Raw genomic sequence first — 27303 nt, forward strand, 5'->3', positions numbered from 1 at the left:
CCATTTTAAAATATATGCTTTGTTTTTCCCATTTCCATTTGATGTTTCTTGCTTATTGCCATTGATTTTTATTTTTCACTAACTTGTACAGAAACAAAATGTCCTATAGGAACCATGTGGTTACTTTAGAAAAATCGTTTTTCAGTTAAAAGTTCACACACTCACATTATTTTGACATAAATAGTGATTTTTCTTCCTCTGTTTATTACGCTCGGAGCAGTCTTTGGTGCAATAAAAATGGCGCTATCCCAGCTTCACCTTCCGTTCTTATTAAAGGCAGAAATCCCAGGTGCAGAATCGCTGCTTGCCTTTCACTCGATCCGGTTGTCTAATAAAACAACCCTTTGCTTTTCTTCAGATCAGTTTGCTTCCAGCTGGGAAGGGAGGCATATTCATCCCGCTTCATTTCCAAAATAGCCTGAAATAGAAGCAATGTAGAAGTTAGTTTATAAAATCAACAACAAATGTTAATAAAGTTCTGCCTTTATCTCTGAATTATGATTCTCCTATGAGAAAATAGGCATTTATTTCAGGTGAACACTGCACTCTGCTGGTTGAAAGATGCCACTGCAGTAGCTTTCAGGTTACCTGGAAGTCCTGATCAGACAGGTAGACCTCCAGGTGCTGCGGGTCCACGCCTGCAGGTAAGGGGCTCCGCAGCAGCTCTTCCACAGGGTACTGGGTCTTTGTGAGCTGGGCCAGGGCGTCCTGCACCAAGGTCAGCTTCACTTCCCCCGAGTCCCTCTAATTCACATCAACATGAAGAAAGTGACACTGGGCAATAACAAAATGGAGTCTGCACCAGGGCAATTATAAAAAACAAACAAAACAAAACGGTTTAATTAAAAACTCAAAAACAATACTAGTTCTAAAGTTTTGCTTTTATTTCAAATTGTTACTCAATGAATAAATTAATTTTGCATTTCTTTGAACACTTTTGGTTATCCTTTTGCTGCTGAACAACTTTGCAAATGCTTTGCTCAAATCATTTTAAATCACTAATGTCTATCCCAACTAGTTTTCCATAAATTAGTTTTGCCATAAATTTCACCGTAAGCACAATAACAAGGAATTGAGGGATAACCGTTTGGACTCAAATGTTCAAATAAAGTTTTCATATAATGAAAATATCTAAACATTTTTCACCTTGCAAGTCCAAACGTCCATGTCTGTTATAGTGAATTAAGTGTCATATACATTAGAGGGGCAAAAGTTAGGAAGGAACTTTGAGGTTTCGGTTCACAATGACTTTTCTTAAAAACAAGTATTTACAAGATCAGACTCTGCCTTCACTGATATGCAGCATTTCTTTGTATGTTGCCAGACGACTGCAGAAAAATTTATAAAACATGAGTTTAACATAAGTGCTCAGTTTTAGGGGTTGAGAAGTAAAAGATGGATCACTGTTTGTATATTGCATGTTTGCTAGTCTGATGGTGAAGCCAGGGGGGATTAATTACCTAATGTTAGAAAAATGCATTGTTAACTGACTCTGACTGTAAAATAGAAAAGAAAAACAGCCCATAACATTACATATTTTTTTCACAAATAATAATTTTACAGTGTGGTATGTACAATATTTATATTCAGTCTATTGACTTTGATACCCCAAAATAAAATCTAGTGCTATCTTCTGTCTTCAAATGTGACCAAATCAGCATAAAGTCCACCTGTGTTTGATTTATTCTCACTATAAATACCGTTGTTCTGCAGGGGAGACAACAAATATGTGGGGATATAAGCTCTCATAAGAGGAGACAAAATACTTGTATGCATGTGACTCTGGTCACAGTTGATGGGAAACAGATGGAGTTAAATACAGGGCTGTCTCAGGAAAAAAGCATTCACCTTTTTCCTTTCACTTCACAGTTATGCGCTACCTTCTATCCATCTCCTGCATTAAAATCATAACCAAATACATTAAAGTTTGTTTTTAATACTATAACAAGCCCCTGGAAATATTTTAAAAATTAGTTGACGATTGATTCTGTTACATAAGTACGAAAGAGGAGAATTTCATCTGAGACTTTGTTCACAGCAGTTATTGGTGAGGACCATCCCTCCAGAAAGCAGAATTTGTTTCCCTAAACATGTGAAACAGTTGAGTCACTTCTCCCAGAGGTCATAATGTGTAGAAGCTCAAATAAATATGCAACACAACATCTGGCCTACTTTCTGGAAGGAAATACTAATCATGCATACCTGTGTGAGAGGTCCATGGCTCCTCTCCCAGCGGGGGAAGACGTTAGTGAAGGTGAGAGGCTCTGATCCCTTAAAGATGAAGTAAGCCTGTGGGGGCCTACTTGGGTTTATCTCTGGTTCAGAGTGGATGCATGAGAGGATATTAAACACAGAAAAAACATTACACAAATGCCTTCATTTCTAAGGCAATTAGCCATGAAAGTAATTCCCCTGACCTTTGCAGTACTGCAGAGCCGTCTGCATGGCACACTTTCTCTCGCTGTGCCAGAGGCTCCAGGCTGCAGCAGAGCTCTCCGTTTGCTCGGGCTGACCTCTCTGCCACAGGTAGACCTCTAACCGGTTATCAAGTAGGAATAAGGCTGATGAAAGCAGAGGAAATTAAACGATAACGTCAAGTAAAATTCAGTTATGTTTGACTTCAGGGTTTATTCACACCTGACACATTTGGTCCGCTTTAAACTGATCAGTTTGTTTCCTAGTTTGATCCGGACTTTTTGTGCAAATGTGAATACACTCATGAAAACCAGCTTTTTGAGGTGGTCTGGCTCCGCTTCCAAACTAACTTTGGTACGGTTCATTTCGGCTGTAAATACAGACCGGCCTCGATGCAAAACAACTACAGAAAATAAACGTCTGACTGGACTTCATGAGCCATTATTGTAGGGCCTTATAGTAAAAATGAGGCCTTTGTTGTTGCTAACGCTACTACTGTATGTACTGATTGTGAAGAAATTGTACCTAATCTTTCTGCTTAGTGATGCTGCTGCCAGCATATTGTGGGTCAAGGTATGCAGAGCATTTGCTGATGCTGTTCCAAAATTAGAAATATCCCATCATGAAACATGTGTTTAATGAGCTGCACTTGACATTCAAAATTGCTTTGCAGATATAATGACAGCACAAATGCAGAAAACTGGACTTCCATATTTGTTTTTCAGAGTCTGTGTTTTGTCCCGCCCCCATAATTTCTGTCAAATGGGAGCAGTGAACGTCACTGGCGTGGCGTTGTTTACAAATTATAGTCCACTTGCAAAAATGTGAACGCAAACAAGAACCAAACAAGAAAAATACAGTCAGCTTTTGTTTCGGACGTAAGGATTTTCCTGGTATGAATCTACCCTTAATGTTTCTATAGAATGTTTGGCGTACAAAAATGCAGAGATTGAATTATTTCTATATATTTTAAATTATTTACAGCTTAATGTGCTTGAAATTTTTCCATATTTTTCACCTGGTTGAGGAACAGAGTACAGGCTTTCCTGGACAAAGGGCATCGCCATCACGACCCCTGGCAGCCGGATCGGACTCCGGAGCTCCTCTGCTTCAAATCTGCCAGAAGAGGCACTCAGATGGAAAAGGCGGGGAGTGAAGTTGTACTTTCCAGGATCTGCAAGGAGGGAACGGAAATGTCGTCTCTTACTGTAATCTTAATGATAAAAACTAAAATGTGCATCATGTTGCACCTTGCAGCATGCAGTCATAGGCCTTTCTGTCCATCTGGCCCAAAGCGGTCCAGAAGTCTGAGGGCTCTGAACCCTCCTCTACAAAACGCACCGTCACAGGGTTGCTTTTGCAGAGGCCCAGTTCTGACGGACTCCTGAAAAACACCAAACTCAAAAACAGAAAGCTGGAAACAAATGCTGCACTCAGACAGAAAACTAGATTCATGCTTTACATTTCAGTGAGACGCTCCACTGCCCTCTTACTAACTTCTCGGGTGCTGCTGTTGGCTTTACAGCCGGTCCAGAGATACAGCACCCCTTGCTGGCTGTTCAGCAATACGACTGAGCCCCTTGACCTCAGGCTGGAACAGCAGCAGTCCCCCTCTAGCAGCAAAGCCTCCTCTGGGAGCTCCCCTCGCACGCAAAACAGACGCCAGTCTGCTGTGAGAAAAACAAATGTTATTTCAGTTAAAAAATACAAAACTGGGGAAAAAGTAGAAGCATATTTTACTCCACCTGCAGTGGAGGTGGGTTCTTCTCGCTTTCCCTTGTGAATGACCAGACCTCCCTGGAAAAGCTGCAGGAAGCAGGGGGGTTCCTTACCCTGAGGAACAACCAGCTACAGAAACAACACACAGACTGTAACACCCAATGCTTTATTAAACAATACAAAACATAATTTCATACATTTATGACTGAAAATGAGCAGAATCAATCCTGTGGTGAAGATTTTTGAGGAAATATTTTGTATGTTAATTAATTAGACTGCAAACACTGACACTATTTTGAAAAGCTACCTGTACTTACATGTTTACAACACCATACACATTCTTCCTTATTAGTTACAGAACTCTATAAAATTCCCTTAACATTAATTGGCTTGTAATATTTTGACTGTACTGGGTGATTCTAGGATCTTTTAGTTACAGAACTAGATTTCTACAGCTTCTTAGGTTTATATTCTAGACATTTAAAGTGCAGAAGTCATCCATACTTGTGAGTCTTCATGGTTGTTCATCCCAATGGATAGAAAAGCTGCCGTGTCCTGTCCGCTGACACAGGAATGGCGTCCTCGCCACAGGAAGAACGCTGTGCTCTCCTTTGGTTTGGAAGCATTCCCACGCTCATCCTGGCTATTCCTGTTATCTATAATGAACAAAAAGAAACATTAAGGTGAAAAAAATCCTAATGCGTGTTGGTTATCATAAGTTTGCATCATTCAGTAGTCACTGACCAAACGCAGTGATGCTGTATGTCCAGCGGATCACGTAGGAATCTCCTTCGTGAAGCTGCCCCGTGCTCTCCACCTGAATTTCACTGTCGTCAAACTCCTGGACGTGCCAGGTATCCACTGAAACGGTCCTCAGCTCCATCTGATGGCCTTCCTCCAGGGTGATGACACCCTGGCCCCGATGAACATCAACCCCGGAGAGAACAGTTCGGACTGAGGCGTCTCCTTCCAGCAGTCCACCGGATGCCAGAGCATTAATATCGCAGGGAGTCAGGACGTCTGATGATGGTGGTTCAACAGGGAGGGACTGTAAAATTAATATGAAAATTTATATTACAAATCATTCATTTGTAATATTCTTTCATTTTAAATGGGTAGTATTATGTGTATTACAGGCTAGTTTATAGCCTCTTTATACCACAATCAAGAACATTGTTAACTTCAGTTGTTATAAAAATGCTGTATATATCAAATATGGCTTAAAAGAAATTTTACTTTGTAATTTAACACCTTGAAATTGGATCTCTATCTCTTTTAGAAACACCTGCTCTTTCTGAAAATCCACCTGCAAGAAATCATCACAACATCGCTCCTCTATTAACCATTTAACAACATTTTTACCAGTATTACACTGAGAAGTAGCTCCAATAATAAGCTCAGCAGTTCAACCAGGTGTTTGCTAATTGCTGCTGGCTAGTCTGAAGGAGCTGAGTGGGGAAGTTGCAGGGGAGGGCTGCACTGTAAGACAGAAGCTCTGAACCTTGGCCTTGTAGGCGGGGCTAGGTCCACCCAGGCGTTTTGCACAGCTGAATGGTTGCCATGGAGATTAAACTATTTCTCACACATGAATGAAAGCATTAAGGCCACACTTCAAGTATGTTATTGATGAGGTAATAACATTTTAACATGATGTAAAGCTCAAAAAAGTACATTTTACATTATACTGGCCCTTTGAAATAAGATAGAAAGTCATATTACAAAAAAAAATAGAATACTATTTTGGCTGTATTGGTTTTGTTAGAGAGTACGAGAAAGATCAGAGTATAAACCACTGAACTGTGAGATTAACCTGCATTGCATTCCCCTCTGAAGCGACCTCCACCGTGTCGTCGCTTCCACACATCGGGCTCAGGAACTTCTCCCTGAACAGCGCCGTCTCGTTGTCCTCGGTAACCACGGCGAGCAGGGCCCAGCTAGGACGGCCCTCTCCCCTCCTGGGCACAAACCGCATCATCATAAGACCACCATGAATATTAATGCAGCCGTTACAGAAGCTAAATCTGAAGCAGAGTCCAACAGGCTTGACTTACAGAAAATCCATTCCCAAAATATATAACACAGCAAGGCTGGGGACACTGAAGTCAGCAGTTTGAAAACAAAGTTGTAACCAGTATGTGTTTTTTTTCTCCTAGTTTTTTAATGTTAAAATTGCATCATTGTTTCTGTGCATGAATTGTTCCCCAATAGGACTGACTTTAAATCAAGAGATGATGTCAATTTAAAGGGTTGTATACCAATGCAACCAGATTACTATTGCTCCCCATATTTTTATGAACACGTTTCTTTGTTTTTAAGATTGAATCATATTTTACATATTGTGCTTCATTCACAATACACAATACATACAAGGTTCAGTGCAGAGGGCTAAACCTCTGCACTGAACAATGTTTTCCATGGGTTTCTGCACTGAACCCCATGGAAAACATCATGGTTTTTCCACCAAATATTGATTTCTGAACTCTTCCTGAATCAAAACATTGGTGTTGTTGTTTCTAAATGAATATGAACTTGTTTTCTTTGCAGTATTTGAGGTCTGAAAGTGCTGCATCTTTTTCGTTATTTTGACCATTTCTCATTTTCTGCAAATAAATACTAAATTTTTGCTTGGAATTTCAGAGACATGTTGTCAGTAGTTCATAGAATGAAAGAACAATGTTCATTTCACTCAAACATAAACCTATAAAGAGTAAAATCAGAGAAACTGATCACTTTAAGTGGTCTCTTAATTTTTTCCAGAGCTTTATATATGACATGGGAATAAAGTATTGTTAAAAGTGAAAGGAATCTGCCAGTGGAACTTGAACTGGGTTGCTAGGTAACGGCTGGGCTTGGCTGTGGTTGCTAGGTAACGGCGCTAGTGCAACTTGTACTTTTTCATCAACATTAAAGAACTATTGAGTTAAAACAAGCTTCAATTTCTTTATGGAAAGTTACTTGTAAGTTAGTTTTGTCTTATTTCAAGCGTAATGACATGTTTGCGACAAAAACTATACAAAAATACTTTGTAAAATTTTGTGTTTTTGCAGTGTGCCTCTCAGTATCATTAAACAGATTATTGTATCTTGCAGTTTGAAGGACTTCATGTCTGCCAGTGGTTTAGAATATGCAATGTTTGAACGTACGGCTGAACGCTGGGGTTACACTGAGTGGGATCCAGTGGGTTGACTCGACAGTTGCTGTAGTCGTACTCTCCAACCCACACCTGGTGAGTCAGCTGGAGAGCAACGTTCTTCCTGCTGGGTGAAACATCGCATCCATGCCACAGATACACCTCGCTGCCAAAATCAAACACCAGGACCTGGAAGCATCAGGTACAAAAATTGTACTCCGAATATTTTTACTCATGTAAAAGAGAAATGGTTTTTTTTGTTGTTTTTTTTAAAGTAGCAAAAAAGTAATAGGTAAAAAAGGCAACTCAACTGCTGAGTAACCGATCATAAAATCAGATTTAATATTTTTAAATCGTATGAAACAGACAAAACATAACGTTATGTGCAAATTCTGATATTTTAAAGATTAAAATAAATTTCAAGAACACTATAATTAAGTAGAAAAAACACTTTTACACACCCACAAAAATTAAACTTCATAAAAAATGTATACTTATAGTAGGTCATGTGTATGTTAGGACAGGGGTATGTACTTCCAGTGACAATAAATATTGTTTACTGTATCTTTCTAAACTCAAAATGACCCAATAGGCTCAGCAGGTAGAAAATAACTTTAGAATTAAACTGGTGCAATAACAAGTAGTCTCACTTTAACATAAACTCTATGTTTGTGAATGTGTTTTACATATTTTTGATTACAATATGGTCGTTCTTTCTGCATTGAATAGAGTATCCAGTCGCAACAGTTCATAATAATATTACTCAAGTAAAAGTATAATGTACAGTGCAGTAAAAAATACTACTAAAAGTATTTTTTTCCCCAAGAAGTAACTCAATAAATGTAAATGAAAGTATCTAGAAAATGGATGTTTACTGAGGCGCTGACCTCAGAGGAGTCCAGCAGGGCGGTGCTGGGGATGGAGGCCCAGGCCTGTTCCTGAGGCACCAATCTGTCCTCCAGTAGGCTGTACACACAGTTGGACTCCATTACGCCTTGTTCAAACAGCTCATCCTCATCTGGAGCACCAGCACCTGTGGGAGGAAACAAGCAAATACCTGTATATTACAACCAAACTAGCATATATGTAGCTTTTGTTTTTCTGCATGGCTGCTGAAAACTACATGCAAGTTTATAATCTAACCTCTGTAATGTTTTCTTCCTCCAAGAAGACTCCAAAAGTCTGCAGCTTCAGGGCCGTCAGAGTTCAGCCCTTCCTCCAGGTGGACAACCTTGGAGGCGCGACAGCTGAGCTCCCTTCGGCTCTGGATGAAGGCGGCCAGTTCAAGAGCCTGAAAACAAAAACTGTTTGCAGTTACACCAGAAAATAGAGAAGGCCTTGCAAAAATAAGAAGAAAAGAAAACACTAACTGGACTTCCTCCTAGATCACAGATGACAAACTGAATACATTAAACGCCGTAAACAGTTTCAAGGAACAAACATACCAGTAGATAATAGCAGATAGTCTCAGAATTTGGATGAGTTATATTTCTTTTGAATTTCCCCATAAAATGAATTAGAGGCCAATTTAAAATATCATAGTTTAACCCAGTGGTTTTCAAAGTGGAGGCTGCCAGGGGGCGCTGTGGGGGCCTCAGACAGTCGGAGGGATGATGAGAAAGAAAACCAAAAAAAAATCCAAAAAAATCTTTTAATCGTAACTGTTTTATCATAATTGTTGTTTTCCGTTATTCAATCACTTTTTTAAATACAGTATAACCTAAAATAATTGACTTAAATGTTATTTCTAATGCTCAAATAGCCTAAAAAGACATGAAAAGATGCAAATAAACCAATAAGTTGATTATTAAAAAGAAATGTTGCCTAAAACGCATTCCTTTAGTAAAAGTAGCAAAGATGCTTATGCAGCTAAAAACATCAGCATGTGAAAACCTCCCTTTCTGCTTGACTAACATCAATAAAATGTAAAACTGATCCGTTGATTTGTCATCTACTAGTAACTGATTAATAATTGGACGCAAAAGGTGCTTGACAGAAGATTTTATTTTATTTTTTCACAGAATTTTAACTGAACGAAGCAAAAACATATTTACAGGGTTTTTTTTTTATCTTAAATGCAAAATGTATATTTTTTTTTACGTCTGGTTTATTTAGTGCTCTGATTATGTTGTTCTTTCAGCAAATGGCTCTGTTTAGAGTCCAGTTAATGATGAATCAATTACTAAATTAGTTCATTCAATAATCGATTCATCCCAATTAATCTGATTAATTGTTTCAGCCCCAAGTTTGTCCTTTGGGTACCTTGGCTCTCTCCTCCTTGTTGGCAAACTCTCCGCTCCACAGGATGCAATGATCGGGATCGACGAGCAGGAAGCAGTCTCCGCTGTTCAGCGATCGGACCGAGGGTTCGACCACACGCACCTGGACCTGCCGCCTCCCTGCCAAAGTCCGGTGAGGACGATTAAATAGACGGCAAAATAAGCAAACAAATCACTAAAATATTTACTTACCTTTGATGTGAATAAGCATCAGGTTGCTGAATGGAGGAAAAGACTGGCTTATCTCCTTCTCTGAGGACGTGACAGGAAGTGAATCTGGTGAGGAAGAGTTTTTACAATCTGTGGACAGAGGATTAAACGACATGAAGCAGCTGAGTGAAATAAACGACAAGTAAGAAAATTAACTCACTTTTTTCTGCGTGGCCCCTCTCCTCTGCAGCATTGTTGTCCCTTTCCCCCATGTAGTCCTGCCTGATGTCGTCTCTGGCCGCCAGAGCCCTCAGCGGGTTTCTGGAGCCCTGAGTCCGACGGGACGGACGAACCGCCCGTCTGTGCTCTGCGACCGCTGAGCTGAGTCTGCACACAAATGCATGATGATCAAACACAACCAACAATAAAAACTCGTGACTTTTCAACCAAATAACCAATGTTCGTTTTGCTTAAATAAGTAACACTGGTTGTTGTTCAAGTACGTTGAGATGTCTGAACATATCTAGAGGTGACCAGCAGATGTCACTCTCACAGCAAAAACAGATTAGCAAAATCTTCAATACTGACTACATTAAAGGGAAATTGTTCAATCATCAAAATAATTTTATTACCTTTACTCCTTCGTGTTTCATGCTTGTATCCAATTCTTCAATTTTCAGAGGCTAATGCTGTGTTTAGGGTAATTTACATCACAATTTTAGCTTTAGATTGTAACAGTTGGAAAGAAAAACACAAGACTATTTGTGGTATTGTTTTAATCTACCATAAAGCTTTAATATTTTGTGATCACTATAATTGTCAAAAGGCTGGAAAACATCCAAACCACTAGTTGATTAAAAAAATAATAATCATAAATAAAATAAATAGTTGATCACAAATGCAACACAATTATTTACAAATAATTTTTTAACCATTAAATTGTGATCTAATAATCAAATCCAGTCTCAAAACTGCAAAAACACAAAATCTTACCACATATTTTTGGTCCAGTGTCATGTGCAAATATTATAGTAGACTTAAAATAAGACAAAACTATCTTACAAGTAGCTTTCAGCAAGACATAGAAGCTGGTTTTAAGTAAATTATTCCTTAATATTGATTAAAAAAATACTATTGGCAAATTATTTCACTTATAACTTGACATTTTCCCCATGAGACAAGTGAAATAATCTCCTAGTGAAATTAGTAAATGTTTATCAATATTAAGGAATAAAATAAGCTTATGTATCTTGCTGGAAAGTTTCTTCTAAGTTAGTTAAGACATTTGGAACTAGAAACTAGATGACAAATGCTTGGGAAGGTTTTTTTTCTTTTCTTGCTGTGGATAATACTGGATAACTTTGGAGTAAATTAGAAGTTTGATGCAGAAATCTAAAAAAGTAGGGATCTTACTGCCACAAACTGGCAAGATTTTCTTTTCATCTAACTTTTAAAGGTATTTAATGTGAATAAATTACATTAAAATACATGAAAAGTATTCAATTACTTGTAATATGCCCAATGATCTCACCCAAACGTCTTTATACTTTTCAGAATTTAAAATAAAATGAAGCAGGTAAAAATAAATCCCCCCTTTCTTCTATTTAAACCATAGTGTTGAGAAATCACCAAAACTCACATGGGCGTGCTGCTTTGGCAGAGGATGGCGAGGTCCTGGTCCGTCTCTGTAGCAGCAACATCGCCGCATGCTGTGGTGCCGCCAGCTGGAGGAGGCGGCAGGCTGCCACAGAAACCTCCGTCTGATATCTTCAAACTATCAGCAGGTGTCTCTTCATGAGGAGGGTCGATGTGCAGGACAGTCTCTAGAGAAGCAGTAGACAAAGAGAGACAAGTGAAGGAAAGAATTTAGCATTTAATAAAAACTCTTGAGTTTGAAGAGCTGATGCATCTCTGACCTGTTGCAGCATCACTGGAGTACATGTTCTTATTGGAAATATCACAACTGTCTGTTTCAGCAGGAGATTCTGGATGCAAAGTTTTCAAACACAGGAATGTTAAATTAAAGAGTCAAACCCAGATCAAATCCAGAGGAATAAAACTCACTTCTCTCGATGTTTATCTCAGTTTCCTGCTTGTTGCTTTGCTGCTCTGTTTTCCTCTCTTCACCTTCTTCCATCTGAAGCTCAGGCTCGGCTTCTTTACTCTGTGTAGAAACACAAACAGATATGTGAAGATACAGATCACCTTCTCAGAAATTCAGAAAATAGAAAAAGTGACAGCATATATCACCTTCTGTCTCCATTGCGGTTGAATCGGGCTCTTTGTGGGAGAGGAGACTTCCTGGGCCTCAAAGCACATGACGGTCTGAGGATGAAGAGAAAAGAAAACACAATGAACAGATGATTACGTGGACATTCAGAGACATTCATGATCAATCGTCTTAAAGTTACTCAATGAACATTTAAAATAAAAGAAGGATGTAGTATTTACAGAGAGAGAAGCTTTCGTTTTCAATGTTGAAATAGCAGTAAGTTTGTATACAAAAAGTATATTTGCAGTACTGCTATTACAAACAAGCTGCAAAGCTGAAATGATGAAGATGAAATAAAATCTTAAACAAATCCCTTAAAGAGGCACAACTCTGGATGAATAAATAGCACCTTAGGTGACAAAGAGGCAAACTTATGCAATAAACATGAGCAAACCACTAATTCTCAAATTTCACACAAAGAAACATCTTCTCCTAAAACAGCATTACCGAGGGAGTTTTTTAAAGAGGTGGGGAAAATGTATGTTCTTTTTCTCTCTTTCTGTAAATTTTTCTTCTGTAAAAAATTGTATTTGAAGTTTTTCTCTTTTTTTTGATCATCTACTGTTTCTTATTGAATCAAAGAAATCTAGAGAGCACAAAGAAGTTGCTTGTTTTGTTAGACCTGCTGCTTGTTGCATCCTGTGCAGAAAAGGAGCCGATGGACCATGCAAAATGTGCAAAACATGGAGTAAAAATGGTTGTTAGAGTGAGTGAAATGTCACACTTTAGCTGCAGCCACCACATTTCTTTGAATGTGCTTTCAAAAACTTATGACTACATGCTTAACACTCGAAATCACGACAAGCAGCAGTTAAAGTCCCATACAGCAGGTCACAAGGTTACCTGATTAAAACACATGATATATTGGGGTGTATTGATAGCAAAGACAGACGCAAAGACGGGTTCCTGGGAGAGAAGAAACAGTAGAAGGCTAAAGATGTTTGGTTCAAACTATATTTTATGAGGATACAGGACTTTGATTAATTTTGGAAAGCTTTACCCAGCACTGAGGTGCCTCAAGAATAGGGCTTTCTGATTTCTCCTACAAAAGAAAAACAAAAGAGAGGAAAATCATGTAACAAATTATCATAAAAATAAAAGAAGAACAAAATCAAACACAATAAATATCAGATATACATGTAACATGGGTGTGTTGCTGCAGAGGAGATCTTTAGGTCATTAAAGGGGTAAAATTTAACTACCAAATAATTAAATGTTTGTTTGCATTCCACATTCCCACCAACTGTTATAAACCACATAACTGGTCTGAATATGTTTCCCAGTAACATGAGTCTGATCTCATACCAAATGCAGAGTGCTTGTGCTGAGAGATGCTATATCGAGTTTCAGTGTCACGGCCAAAGGTCCAATCAAACCGCAGGTCCAGTCTCAAAATCTAAAGCCAGCTGAACTAGTGAACCCACTAACCTCTAACACAGCAAGTGCAATATGCAAATGAAATGAAAGCAAAAAAATTGTAACATTCAGCTCTGGAAAAAATTAAGAGACCACTGACTGAACACTGCATGGTTATTCCACCAAATATTGTTCTCTGAACTCTTCCTGAGTTAAAACATTAGTATTGTTGTTTCTAAATGAATATGAACTTGTTTTCTTTGCATTGAGGTCTGAAAGCTCTGCATCTTTTCAGTATTTTGACCATTTCTGAAAATCAATACTAAATTTATCCTTGGAACTTTGGAGACATGTCAGCAGTTCATAGAATAAAAGAACAATGTTCATTTTACTCAAACTTAACCATAAAGATTAAAATCAGAGAAACTGATCATTTTAAGTGGTCTCTTAATTTTTTCCAGAGCTGTATGTTGTAAATTAAGCTTAAATGCTTTATATATGGTAATAATGAAATATACATAACACTAGATTTTTTTTTCTCGCATTTATTTTTGCATTACAGCCAAAAACAATAGTGTAATTTTTTCTGATTGTTTTTGTGAATGACCAACAAAAATGGGTTTGAAGTTGTAAACTGGAAGGCAATCAATAACTTTCAATTAAAGAAAAATAAAATCTGAAAAGTATACCAGGCAGGGAAGCTGCTCAGAGAAATAAAAATCTTTATAAAACACACCAAAGTTAGTGGTTGTAACAAGAGAGAGAGAAAATAATAATTTTTTAGGATGCTGTATTTATAAAGTGTCTCCATCTACATATTTTTTAAGAAACAAACATTTTATACTTTTCTATGTGGCCTGGTGCCTTCAGTAAATGTTTAGAAATGTAAATAACTAAAACTCTTTCATTTATTTGTGTTATTACTTATTAATTTTAATTGTTTACAAGGACATAAATGCATGTCTGTTCCTTACTTTTCCTCTCAGTGACTCTGCTGTTTCTTGGAGTTTTGGCGAACAAACTCTGACGGAAACCAAAGCTTTTTGTTTGGGTTTGTCTTCTTCCTCAAGCCTCCCCACACTCTGCTCTTCACCTTGTGTTCTGGACAAATCACACAGAATAAAAAACAAGTATGTGTTTTAAAAAGTTGTTCTTTATGTTCTCATATCAGAGCCATTAAAGAGTGAGAGCTCATGCTACATACCCAGCATCAGAGCCGTTTCCCACAGAGGAAATGATCTGTGAATCCAGATCAGATGAGAGTTGTGTCGGGGTCTCCCTCCTGTTTCGAGCTCTCTGTCTCCATGGAGCTACTTTGACTGATGCGTCTCTGTGTGGTTCCAGCCTCTCCGGTCTTTCTGACCTCCCAAACATCTCTGGATCTGTGCAGTCTTCACCATTCTGCTGGTTGAGCAGCGGCAGTTCCTGCCCATCGGTCCCGCTCCGCTTCGAGTCGTCAGGGCGGCTCTTCTTCAGGATTCCCTTCAAGCACGGCTCAGAGTTGTGATCTTGTAAGCCCTGTCGTGTTGATTCTGGTTCTGAAAGTTCGGATTTCGGTTGTGTGAGGTGCACCTCGCTGGGTTTCAGGTTAACAGACGAGGCCTGCTGTCTGTCGTACAGATTTGGGGACAAACTGAAGGCGGGAAGCTGAATGGGGCCTTTCTGAAGCTAAAGTGAAACGGGACAGAAAACGGATATAAATTCACACACACAGGTGTTTTCAGGTTACCACTCAATAGGTTGCCACTAAATATGAATTGCTATATACTGTTATACTTTCCAACGATTTTATGCATGTTATTATAATATATGCATATGTTGTTTGTTGTTGTGGTTTTCCTGGTTTTGTTTTTTCTTTTTCTGCATGTTTAGAGGGAGCCTTATTCTTTCCTTTTAAACATTTTGCATATTTTTCTCCCTTTGTTTTTTGTCTGTGTCTGTTACATTTGAAATAAGCCCCAAAGGTTTCATATGTATATGAAGCAAAAGCCGTAATGCTCTGCAGAGATCATTGAGGTTTTTCTGAGTTAAACTTCCAAATACAAAATTCAAATTCAAAACTATTTGATTGATCGCAAAGGGAAATAAAATGTTGTAACCCATAAATTCAGGATTAAAACTAAACTTTGACTAATTTTCTCCTCACCAGACTGACTTCGTCCACGGTGATAGGCTGGGTGCGGTACCGGGCCCCTTTCTGTTTTCGCCTCTCTGGTGGCCCGTCAGCGGGACCGGAGCCATTCTTTCCAGATACGGACAGCCTGTTGAAGAGGGCCAACTTCTCCCTCATGCTCATCCTGCAGCTCTCATCTCCGTCCTCCACTGACTCAGACTGTCCAGACTGGACCTCCGCTGCAGGAGGAGCACTGCATAACGAGACAAAATAAGCTACAACCATGCAGAACTGTGCCATCAGAATATTTATTCTTTTTTCATGACCTATAAAATACCAAGAACACATTGGTGAGCACACTGTGTTCCTCCACTGCCTTTATCGCATAGTGTTGCTTATTTTTAGTGAGTCCACCACACTCCATTCAGCAGCTGGTGATTCAACTGTAGAGCTAAAAAGATCTGCAGCTTAATTTTATCCAAGTAACCTTTGATTGCATCTGTAGTTTTTTCACATAGCAGTGGCACTGGAAAAATAAGGCATTTTACCTCTTAGAATGGAAAAATCTGACACACATTTTATGCATAATGCTCTATACTGCAAAAATACAACATTTCACCCAGTATTTTTGGGTGCTATTTTTGTGAAAACATCTTAAACACTTGAAATAAGGCAAAACTAACTCACAAGTAACTTTTCAGCAAGATATAGGAGCTTGTTTTAAGTTAATAATCCCTTAATATTGATTTTAAAATATACTAGCTCCACTGGCAGATTATTTCACTGATAACATGGGGAAAATGTCTTGTTAAAAGGGAAATAATTTGCCAAAGAAACCAGTACTTTTTCCATCAATATTAAGGAATTCTTGACTTAAAACAAGCTCCTATATCTTGCACATCTCTACCCACCTCATTGAAACCATTTCCTCACAGGTGATTGGCTGAGTGAGAAAGCGGAGGTCATTGTTACGCCGCATCCTCCGCTCATGTAAGCTGCTGGCTGAGCGAGGCTTCAACGGAGCTAAGGAATCGGAGGCAGCTGACTTTTCCAGTTCCTAAAGAAGCAAAAAATTACTTATCAACTCATCAAGGCATCAAATGAAACTTTCCGCAAAGGTGGATGTAAGGATTTAGCAGAAAGGCTATAAACTGTCATTTTCCTTCATTCTATGATATGTGATTTCAAACATGGAAAACGTTTTCTATAATCATTTAGAGGGGTATTAGTCAGAGGTCCAAGGCTAGTTTATACATTTAAATTACTGAGAGATGACTCAGAGCACTGCACTGTCCTGTATTGATGCAAGAAGGCAGGTGAAGTGACACTGTAACTAGAGGATAAAGCATATTGGCATCTTACTTTCAGCTTACTTCCAACAGGTCACAATGTAACTGGAGACCTGCAGGTATCGGTTTCATCGCTGCCCGTCTCTGCAGCGCAGCAGACTAATTTTACCACAGCTGCTGGTTGTTAATGGCACTACAGTGTCTGGCACATTTTCACCTGAGTCATTGGGAATAAAACTGAAACGTTTCAGCTTCTGAGTGCAACAAGAACATGGTCCAGGTTTCCACCACACAACCTGGATGTTCTACATGTTCAGTGATACTTTAACCATGAGTCTCAAATTGTTCAGAACAAAAACTACATTTCTGCTGTATTTGACACATTTAAGTAGCTTCTTTGAGGAAATAAACAGGTTAAGATTTGCAATGAGTTTTCTTGTTTCAGAGCACAGGCTTACTTTAAACAGAGACATCTTGGCAGCCACACTCATTTTGGCTCTATCGTCTGTTTTCACATCCGCTGGAAGAAGAAATAAGAAAAGATATAAATGTTGCAAGGCAACACACTTAAATTATTACAAAATATTAACAAAGATGGAGTCACTAATGATTATTCTTCTTGAAATAAATGGAGTATAATTACTAACATTTTACCGCTTCATGGTTATTTATGTTTCATCTGAAAGTATTTCAACTTCAGTTTCTTCAGCATTAAAAATAACCCTTTTAATTTTTTTAAGAGATAAGTTCTCATTTCTCGAATGGTTGAAATATTTAATAAAATAGTGCTTTCAAATAACAATATTTCTTAAAAAAGAAATTGCCAACAACCCTGAACCTTTACAAACTTTAGATAAAACCTTATCTGTGTTTTAGATGATCTAGCAAAGAGTGGCAAGAACTGAAGTTTGCAGATGATCTCTATCCAATCAGATTGAACTTGAGATATTTTGTAAAGATTTTAGTTTCAAGATGTCAAATTTAGAAGAGACATGACCCAAAAAATGAAGGTGGTTGGGACTGAATAGAAATGTACGGCTAATTTATTTTTAGGTTTTTATTTCTTCAAAGCTTTAGCAAACAACTAATAATTTTCCTCTTACTTCTTTAAAAATAAATGTATATGTACATGTACATATATTTCTTAGAATAGTTTTGTCACAAAACATTATTTTCATACATGTTTAGACAAAATACAGTGAAAAATAGTCCTTTCTTTAAACTGTAAGTGCAATAAGAGGCACCTACTGTTTGTTTAGCATTGTACAAACCATTAAAACCACTTTGTGTTGACTTACAATCTTTTTCTGCTGAGGTCAAATAAGACGAGAGGTGACTTTGCATCAAGCCCACATAGTTCCTCACTCGTAAACCTATCATCTCTCACCATATTAAACAAAGTGAGCCTCCAAATATAACCTAGTTTATTTCCCTTGCAGTTATAAGAATTTATAGAGACAACTGGGAAAGATGGATGAACAAATACAAAACATATTTCCTGCAGAGCATGCAAAGAAAAATACTCTTGCTGTAACTAAACCTTCTTTGTACTAAAACAAATTTTTTACCTTTCTTGTCATTTTCATCTGCATCCAAGAGCCTAGAAGAGGAGACCATGGTGTTAAATATAAATATGAAGAGCTCAGATCCACTGATCCAGCTTTTAATGTACTGTGAATGTCCTTGTGCTTCTGTTTGCAGATTCGGAGAATCAAGATAATTCGAAAAATTTGCATTCTTCATAAAACACCGCCGTTGATCACAGAATGAAGGACAGACTCATGCAAACCACCCAAAGGTTTCTGTCTGAAGCCTCAGCTAAAGGGTTACTTTTTAAATTGAAATACCAAATAAAAATGTTTTCAGCTAAGAAAAACGTGTCAAAGTTTTCTTAAGAACAGTTACAGTTGAGTATTGGATGACATCTCAATAATAACAATTAATAGCTAAAATAAAGCCATTAACCATATTATTAAAACACAAATTATAAGACAGCAACCTCCCCATTTGTTAGCACCCATCTGAAAAAGCTATTAAAAGCAATTAAATAAATTAAAACTGAATTTAATTTCAGTACATTTGAATATATCGTCTGACAAAACATCCAAATTAAGAAATAGTTGCTGATTAACGTTTCTGTTCCTAATTTGTTTTCACTTCTTGTTCCCCTAGTATATAAACACTGAGGTTCTTTCTCTTAGCAACTCTTCAAAATGGGAAAGACAACATGTACAGCTGGCTGCAAATAAATAATTTCTCACCTGAAATCACACATTTTTACAGTCCGAGTATTAATTAATAAAAAGAAAAAAATCTCCAAAGCTAACACAGCAGGAGAGCAGCAGAGCAACAAAGTGCAGCTCTTTGGCTTAGCCACGTCTCCATAGCAACCATTCTGTCGATAACAACTGGCAGTTTAAGAGGCATGTTGGGAAAACGCCTTTTCCGTCTTACCAGCTTGATATCTGCTGGTAGAGCTTTAACTTAGGGCTGGGAAACAAATCAATAGCAATACATACTGCAATAAATAATCAATAGACTATACTTAAAATAGAATTTTCAATAATTTCACTGAACTTTAATGTAGAACCGCACAGCATTCTGGGAGATGTAGGCAAAGGAAAGGCTTTGACTGCTTAACCTCTCACAAGTAGCAAAGCAAGTTTGGTGGCCTCAAGAAACTCGCTCGCTCTTTGGTTACCTAGCAACAACCTGTTGAGTAACTTACAAAGCAGCAGTTTCATGTTAACTGAATAAAACACGACGGTGAGGTGAGAAGGGAGAAAATGAGAAGAACAGTTTGATACAACAGGAAAGGTCATGTCACCAGTTTGGCAATATTTCAGATATTTAAAAGAAGAAACCGATCAATAATTATCATTATTGACTGATATGAAACCCTTATACTGTGATATGTTTTTCAGGCATATTGTCCAGACCTAATGTAACTGGAACCATGATCTGAAACAAAACACTCCAGAAAACCAATGAATGGCAATATGCAATATGCCAACACAGAGGATAAGTACTGCAACATCACTATAGTGCATGCATTTTAAAAAATACAAGAACATTTTGACTGGAAAAAGATGAAAGCTTAAGGATCCCCATTTTGCTTCAACTTTATAAAATGTTAAAGAGAAATTTTGAGTACTAACAGGATTTCCATTTTTCCCACTTGCATGATTGAACTCAAATTAAATTCTAAAATATTAAGTATGAAATCGAACTATCTGAAAAGATTCATTTATCTAAAGGTTTACTTCACCAGAGTTGCTACTAAATATGAGAAACAGCTCCTACCCGGTGCTCTCCTCCATCTCGTTGGCTGTGATTGGCTGTGTCCTGAAGCGCTCGCTGGTTTTGCGACCTCCTCCTGACCCTTGAAGGTAGCGCCTGTTCCGCCGCCGGCCTCCCTCAGAACCAGCCGCCAGGTCCAGAGAGGATGTGGTTTGGCCAGGATCGGGACCACTGGTTTCCATAAACACAAAGAAAAACAGAAAAAGAAAAGGAAGGATGGCGGTAAACACTCGTACGAAGGTCACACGGTTTGGATCACGCACTTGAAAGCAACCCTACAGTTTCTCCTGGCCTGCTCTGCCCTCTGTCTGCTGGAGGAGGGAACTCCTCAACTGGCCCACCAACACCCGAGTGTGGAGCTGCGGGGCATCGGGTCCTGGATGGACAAGGAGCCCGTCCTCACTTGGGACGTTGATAGAATCTTGGCAATTCTGGCTAAAGTGAGTGAAAATGCAGCAAATGTAAAGAAAATTCACAGTTGCGGTTTTCCATCAAGGGTTGAAGTGTTGCAGAGAAAGATGCAACTTCAAGCATAAACAAGGACCCTCTGAAATCACATGAGGAGTCAAGACAGTACAGGGGCAGCAAGAGAAAAATCTGAGTTGTTATAAAACCCCTGTTGATTTGGAGCGGTCAGTTTTAATTAGCAACAAAAGCAACTGTGGAAGTCAGCAAAGAAGAGTGAGCGGTTTGAATGACTGAGAAATACCGAAGGGCTGCTGGGATTTACATTCATAATGTAACTTCAACCTGTTGTACATTTGGAGGCCTTAATAAATGCAGAAAAAAGGCAACGCCGATTTATTTATCGGCCTGTAGGTTTATTGGTGCCTATTTCCTTAAATTTGGGAGATCGGTGAACCGTCGATACTAACATGTGAAACCGATCTTTTCCACCCATATTATCTACCTCAGCAAAGGGCAACCACTGTCCTTTTCTGTTCTCCTGTGAGAGAGGTTTGACTGGCAGACCGGCCCACCAGGTCATGTCTGCACATTTGCATTTAAAGATAGTCACTCACTGTTGCCAATTCAACAACTTTCTTGCTATATTTAGCAACATTTCAGACAAAAAAATTGGCTTTGGCAACTCAACGTTTAAATTCGCATGTGAAATTGGCTGCAAACAGATGCGCAATTATTCAACCGTATACCTTAGAAAAGCAGAAGTGGAGCCTCCTGCACATCCAAGAATGCAGCAAGTGGTTTCTGGATGGCAAGTCAACAACAAAACACTTGTCTTTTCCAGCAGCCATTGTATCGCATATGCAGTGGTAAAGCCATCTGACCAAAAGTGCTGGAGCTCGACGTGGGTTGCTAGGTAACGGGCTGAGCTTCCGGTTACTTGCTAAGTGAGGGGCAGTTCCTGCTGATTTGTGATGTTACATTTTGGAGGTTTTTGAAACAACTAATTCTCCAGACGACAAAAAATCTAAACTTACAGCCAAAAACTGGCTGGATGGTTTTTTTTAAGTGCTTACACTCGCAGTAGAAACCCAAATGGAAATACAAAACTGTGTAGAATGTGAGTTTTGCATAATACATTCCCTTTTAGACAAAAATATACCTATGACAATTTCAATAATGTAACAAATCTTAATTTCCATGACAAATCCTATTATAGCTATGGTTAATAATTACAGTGCACCTTGTATGACCAGGGCTTTCTAGCCCAACTAGATGACAAGATCTTCAGAGCATAAAGAAAATTTGTGAACCACCTGGATGACAAAAATTGGACCGAGAAGAAACGTGGAATAAAAACATTGGGACAAACCCTATCTCTTAAGCAAGTGTTCATAGTAAAACTGTTTATATGAATAAGAACCATTAATTTTAGAAATAATCATCGGTCTTCCACCTCACCTTCTCAAGTAGTTTGGCTCTCCAGGAGTGTCGGCCTTGACTCCATTTGTAATATCTCGCGTTTTGCCGTTCACTCTTTCACCGAGGCTGTCTGAGTTTAACTCCCCGCCACGTGCTGAGGTCGCTGGGTTGTTCAGCTCCTTTCCATCCCGCCTCACCCACTTGGAGGGGAGCTCCTCTAAGTCTCCGTAGCGTTCGGCCAGCTCTCGCCTCCTCTCGGCCTTGTAGCGGGCAATCCGCTCTGCTCTGGGCTCCAGAACCAGCTTCTCTGATGCATCCATGTCCCTCTGATTGATTCTGGTGTTTATCTGTTTATCAACTAACTGCAGAGCATGGGGGAAGGAAAAGTATACGGGAAATTTGTCCTCTCAGCTTGAGCTTGAATTTTTGCAGCATTCAGATTCCATCCGACCTGAGGACGTTTTTTGCTTTGCTCATCGGTTATCGGGTGTTGGAGACCATCAGTGCCTTTGGAAGTGAGATGTTTCGCCTGAAAGATAAAAAATAAAAGTGGCATAATAAAAGGGCAAGAAACATACTGGATTTTATTAAGGGGTGTCAGAGTAAAGTTGAATGAATACAAATGCAACCTTTCAAAGTTTTACTTTCCCAAACGTTTCAGCTTTCTCCATATTGTCTTGTTTTGAATATTTTAAAGCCAAATGATTGAAGCCATTTTAAATACATTTCACTTACAATAATTTAGAACAAATGCAAATAGAAAATAAATAAAAATTTCATTACAAAATTCCCTCCATTCTGACATTTATTGGCTCAGTGTACGTTCAACTGAAGAACAGTTCTACAACAAATCTATAGTAGTAGTTAGTGCACAGAAAATGTGAAGAACAACAGTATGAGTTTGTTTTTGAACAGTCCTACTCTTCAACAGGCAAATAAAAGTTTGTGTGCAAAATTATTAGATGGCAACATATAAGAGTTGCAGTTTTTGCATAATATCCTTGATCTAGTTCCACCTCTTTTCCTCCTTCTGTCCTCCATGTAAGATGATCGGCACCAGCCTGCCGAGTCAAAAATCTCCTCTTGCACTGAAATTCAACACCTCAGCTCCACTCAGGGTGCGAGTCTCTGCAAAGTTTGCTGATCTTTTCTGCAAAACTATTAGTAACTTAAGCAACCTGCATCACCACTAAACAGGGGATGTTATGTAAAATAAATAAATGCTTTGTCTGATTAAATATACTTTCAAATGTGTTTAAGCACACATGCAACATCCTGTATGAAATAATATGTTCCCAAGCAACATGGACACAAACAACCAAGGAAAGTCCCTTTAGTCTACAAGGAAAACTTGAACCTGAAATCTATTTTTAAATATCATTGCTGTTATATATTTAAAACTATAATTTTGAATCATGATAAAGTGTGATAAAACTTAGGGAAAAACATTTCAAAATCCCCAAAAAGTGTGGAGATCTATTGATCATTACCAGTTGGGATAGCAGGAAAGTCTTTCGTAACGTAAACAAATGAGATGTGGATCAAGACTTTTGCACAGCACTGTATGCAGAAAAATAAATGTGTGTTTCCACGTGTGGGTGTGTGTGGTTGTGTGTGTCTGTGTGCTTTACTAAACTGTAGATGTCAGCATTCCTACAGCAAGAAGCACAATGGAGGAAGAACAAAGAGGTAGGATTCACAGACGCTGTGCACCAGATGAATCTGCTGTGAGGCTGAATGGATGTTCTGGCAGCAGAAGTCCCACTCTAAAAGATATTAAGTTTATCGACTGAACCTCTACCCACAGGCTGGTAGATTGAAGCACAGCAAAAAGCAAAAGAATACAGATTACCCGGTAACTAAACAACGGTTCTGCAACAGCTGGTCAGACCTGACCCATCTGAACAAAAAAATGTGATCTCCTACTTCAAAGGAGCCCCAACGTTACAATCTAAAGCTTTAATCTTTCCCAGCAAGAAAAGCCTTTAAGCTTTAATATACTTTGAAGATGACTTTATGACCAAAGTGGAAATGAGAGAATGGACTTCTACTAAATTCAGAAAAAAAAATAAAGTAAACTGGCAGGCATTTGAAGGTGTTAAAAATCAGCTGAAATAAGGAAGCTTACTACTACTATGGCTTTCTACATAAGAATACACAAGTGCTGTTATCTCCAGCACTTGTGAATAACAAAGCATGTGGAAGTAATTTGTGCATCCTGATAATATTTGCGTATTTGGAACAATACATAGGAAGACGAGCCGCCCTGTTTTGGACTAATTGCAGTTCGATTAAATGTTTTTCTGAAGCACTGGACCGCATCATGAGGCAATGTTGCAAGTGACACAAGACAATCTTAAAATTAAAAATGTTAAGGATATCTAATGTAAACATCTCTTCATAATAAGTACCGTAGTTGTCTTCCCATAACTGTAACTCCACTCACTCCAGTCGGTTGTACATAGAGACTCCCAGAAGTCTAATTTTTTCCACCTGAGTAATGACTGTCCCATTTATAGATAGATCTAGTTTTGGTTTTAATTTTCAATTTGATCCAAATATATGCTTTTAGTTTTAGATATGCTGAAAATTAAGTTCTTTGTACGTAATTGCAAATATTCTATGCAAATGTCTGGTTCCAACTGTACGTGCATCGACAACAATAAACTGTTTTCTATCTGAAAGTAAAAACAGAATAAGCTTGTTAAGATATCAAAATGGCTCCATGATACTGGGAACATAAGCTTAGCAGTGGATGCAGAGATCCTGCTCAAGTGATCATGTCAACACATGCACACGTAAAAATGTCCTTAAAACAAGAGTTCAATCTTTTTAAAGATCAATTTTTTTCCCCCTTAAATCGTTATTATGTATGCTCTTTGGTCGTCTTTGGATAAACACAAGAAAGAATTGAGATTGCAGAGAGCAATAGTCATGTGAGCTGCAGAGAGGAGAATGCAACCGAGGTTCAACAGGGATCACAAGCTTCTAATCCTGGAGCACTTTCAACACAAGCTGGAAATACACCCAGCAGCAGAGAATGAGTGCAGACAGACTCAGATCTGAACATTGGCAGTAGGAAAATATTCAACTAATTATCAAAAGTTTTTTAAAAAAAACTCTGTCCTTTATTACAAAACTGTTAGAATAATTCAATATGGACATTTTAAATTAACCTAAAATCATTTGAAGTGGGAGGGGAATCAAAAGGTTTCTGCAGCAGACCAGATTAAAAGGCTGGCCAGGAATAAGCCTTTGACCAATTACACCTACCCTGCTGGGTTACCTGCAGCAAAGCTCCCAATGATTTCTGTAACTCAAGGACAAATTCCTGCAAACCACAAAGACAGCCTTGCATTACACTATCCATAGGTAAGATTAACACTTAACAGATAGGCCCTTTACTGTTCTGTTATAAACACTGGCAGCAGGCCTGACAGGAAGCGCTGTCTCTCCACCTTATTATCCATCTGCTTCCACTCAAAGTGCATCAATGGTTTTGCATTATGCATGATGTTAAAAAACTTCCTGCATCAAGTAGAGACAAACATTTAGTTTGAAGTCTCTAACATGGTGAGATTATTTACAATATCTTCCTAATTATTGCGTATACTAGCTTAGAGTAATATAGGAATACTACAACACTTGTGAAATATTCAATTAATCCTTACAAATTTGGAGAAAACAGGAGTGAAATATGCAATTTGTACTAATATTTTTTGGAAAACTCTTCCCCTTAATTGGTGCGTAAACTTGATATTTGTGTTATAGGCTATTAAACATCAACTTCGTGCTGTTTGCTACTCAAGACAAAAATGATGAACACTTCCGCAGGTCAAACCAACATGTGGGTCATTTCTCTCGACTGTCTTGAGGGTAAAATTACGAAGTTCATTCCGAACTGCTTATTGGTTCTGGACTCTTAATGCGTCCTCAAAAAAAAATTAGATATAAACTTTACTACGTGCTTATTGAAAAGAAGCGTGTACTTACATTGAACGGGCGCCGTAAGCCTTGTTCCAGCTGGCCGGCGGTCCCTCCCCACTGATCCTTCCCCGCGGTGAGTCGCTCCAAATGCAGGCACAGTCGCAGCCGGGGGTGGCTCTCCGTATTAAGGGGAGAAGGTATAAATAGACGGCCGAACCCTGGGACGCCCCTATCGTGACCGGACGTCAATGTTGCGGGCTCTCCCTACGAACAGTTCTGATATTTACATAAACTCTTAAAGCTACCATTCAAAGTTTCCCTCCGTATCATTAAAAGTCGCTTTAAATATATTTTCTTATCTATATAATGACATGTCGGGGTCCGTTTGTGTGAACTTATTTTGCATTATTTTGCTACGATAAAATCTACTCACTCCAAAACGAGCTTCAATGCAGTGACGTCATAGGAGGTATAATGAAACTGATAACATTTTCCTTGTATTTATACACTTAAATCACAACTTGTGTTTTTACTTGTGTACTTTACAGATGCAACTTGTATGTGACAACATAGGAACGCAGCAGACCAATTGGCTTGGATTAAATAATTATTTTGAGCCAAATTGTTGTAAAAACAATGAGTTCCAATAAGAAAATATTTTGATTGCTTTGTTAGCAGATATATACGGTAAAATCATACCAGTTACCCTCACATGAATGCATTTCCCCATCATCCCTGTAAAAAACAGAAAGATGTAAGAAAACAAAGGAAGTTAAATAAAGCAGCATAGACAAATGCAGCCACTTTGCCAGTAAATCAAGAAAGGAGGTGAACATGACCATCAATCAAATTTAAAAAGGAATAAAAACTGATCCATACCATTTAAAGTCCTTTAAGATGATTGTGGTCTTCTTCACTCTTTGCAGGATCCATCATTGCAGTAATAGATTCTTCTCTGTATAATAAGTATGCTACTTAGAAGCATCTTTTATTTTTGATTCTTTTTCTCTCTATCTACTCACTTTTCTTATTTTTCTAAGGCATGTACTTCACATTATGGTATCTTGATCAATCACAACTTTAGACAAAACTTGAACAGACCCATTAAAAGTGCATCTATCAAAAAATTTTTGGTGTTTATTGAGAGTATTTCTATAAAAGTTAGCTAATCATGTCATTTATTTGTCCTTTTCCTTTCGTGCTTTCCTTTACCGAACATGTCAAATTTTGGTTGTGCTTGATTTTATGTTACTTCTTCACAGTTAGTTAATAAACAAATACATTAAAGAAATTATTTTTATTAAACTAATCTAAAAGCAAAAAACTGCAGAGTTGCAAAAATTTTACAAAATGAGATTTTTGTAAAATTTCATTTTCACAGAATAAATTTCTTTATTTTGTGGCATAAAGAAATGCCACAAAATAAAGAAAAAAATAGAAAAATGACAAAAACAAATTTTTTTTTAAATGTAAAAGAAAGTTGAAAAATATTAATAAGTGTAGTTTACATGCAATAACATTAATTT

General features: G+C 38.1%; 1 protein-coding gene across 6 annotated transcripts; it reads right to left on the minus strand.

Moving 5' to 3' along the window:
* Positions 1-166: 166 nt before the first annotated feature.
* On the minus strand, positions 167-25966 carry svilc (supervillin c). 6 transcript variants are annotated; one of them, XM_028043116.1, is made up of 33 exons: positions 25844-25965; positions 21890-22379; positions 20303-20458; positions 20027-20194; positions 18292-18323; positions 17182-17243; positions 16346-16491; positions 15468-15687; positions 14526-14989; positions 14296-14422; positions 12966-13007; positions 12809-12871; positions 11944-12018; positions 11758-11857; positions 11610-11678; positions 11333-11516; positions 9914-10080; positions 9736-9843; positions 9527-9663; positions 8408-8555; positions 8152-8297; positions 7278-7453; positions 5945-6089; positions 4879-5182; positions 4639-4790; positions 4161-4263; positions 3878-4082; positions 3666-3799; positions 3434-3589; positions 2418-2561; positions 2203-2315; positions 589-744; positions 167-418 (listed from the first exon to the last, which is right to left on the minus strand). In XM_028043116.1, the coding sequence occupies exons 2-33, from the start codon at positions 22168-22170 to the stop codon at positions 329-331; spliced, it is 4773 nt and encodes a 1590-aa protein (XP_027898917.1). In that variant the 5' UTR covers positions 22171-22379; positions 25844-25965; the 3' UTR covers positions 167-328. The 6 variants fall into 6 exon arrangements, with proteins under 6 accessions (XP_027898917.1, XP_027898916.1, XP_027898920.1 ...); XM_028043115.1 differs by having other exon boundaries at positions 3878-4085; XM_028043119.1 differs by lacking the exon at positions 20303-20458 and having other exon boundaries at positions 3878-4085.
* Between the last annotated feature and the right edge of the window lie 1337 nt (positions 25967-27303).

Source organism: Xiphophorus couchianus, chromosome 16, assembly GCF_001444195.1.
Source record: "Xiphophorus couchianus chromosome 16, X_couchianus-1.0, whole genome shotgun sequence".
NCBI lineage: Eukaryota > Metazoa > Chordata > Actinopteri > Cyprinodontiformes > Poeciliidae > Xiphophorus > Xiphophorus couchianus.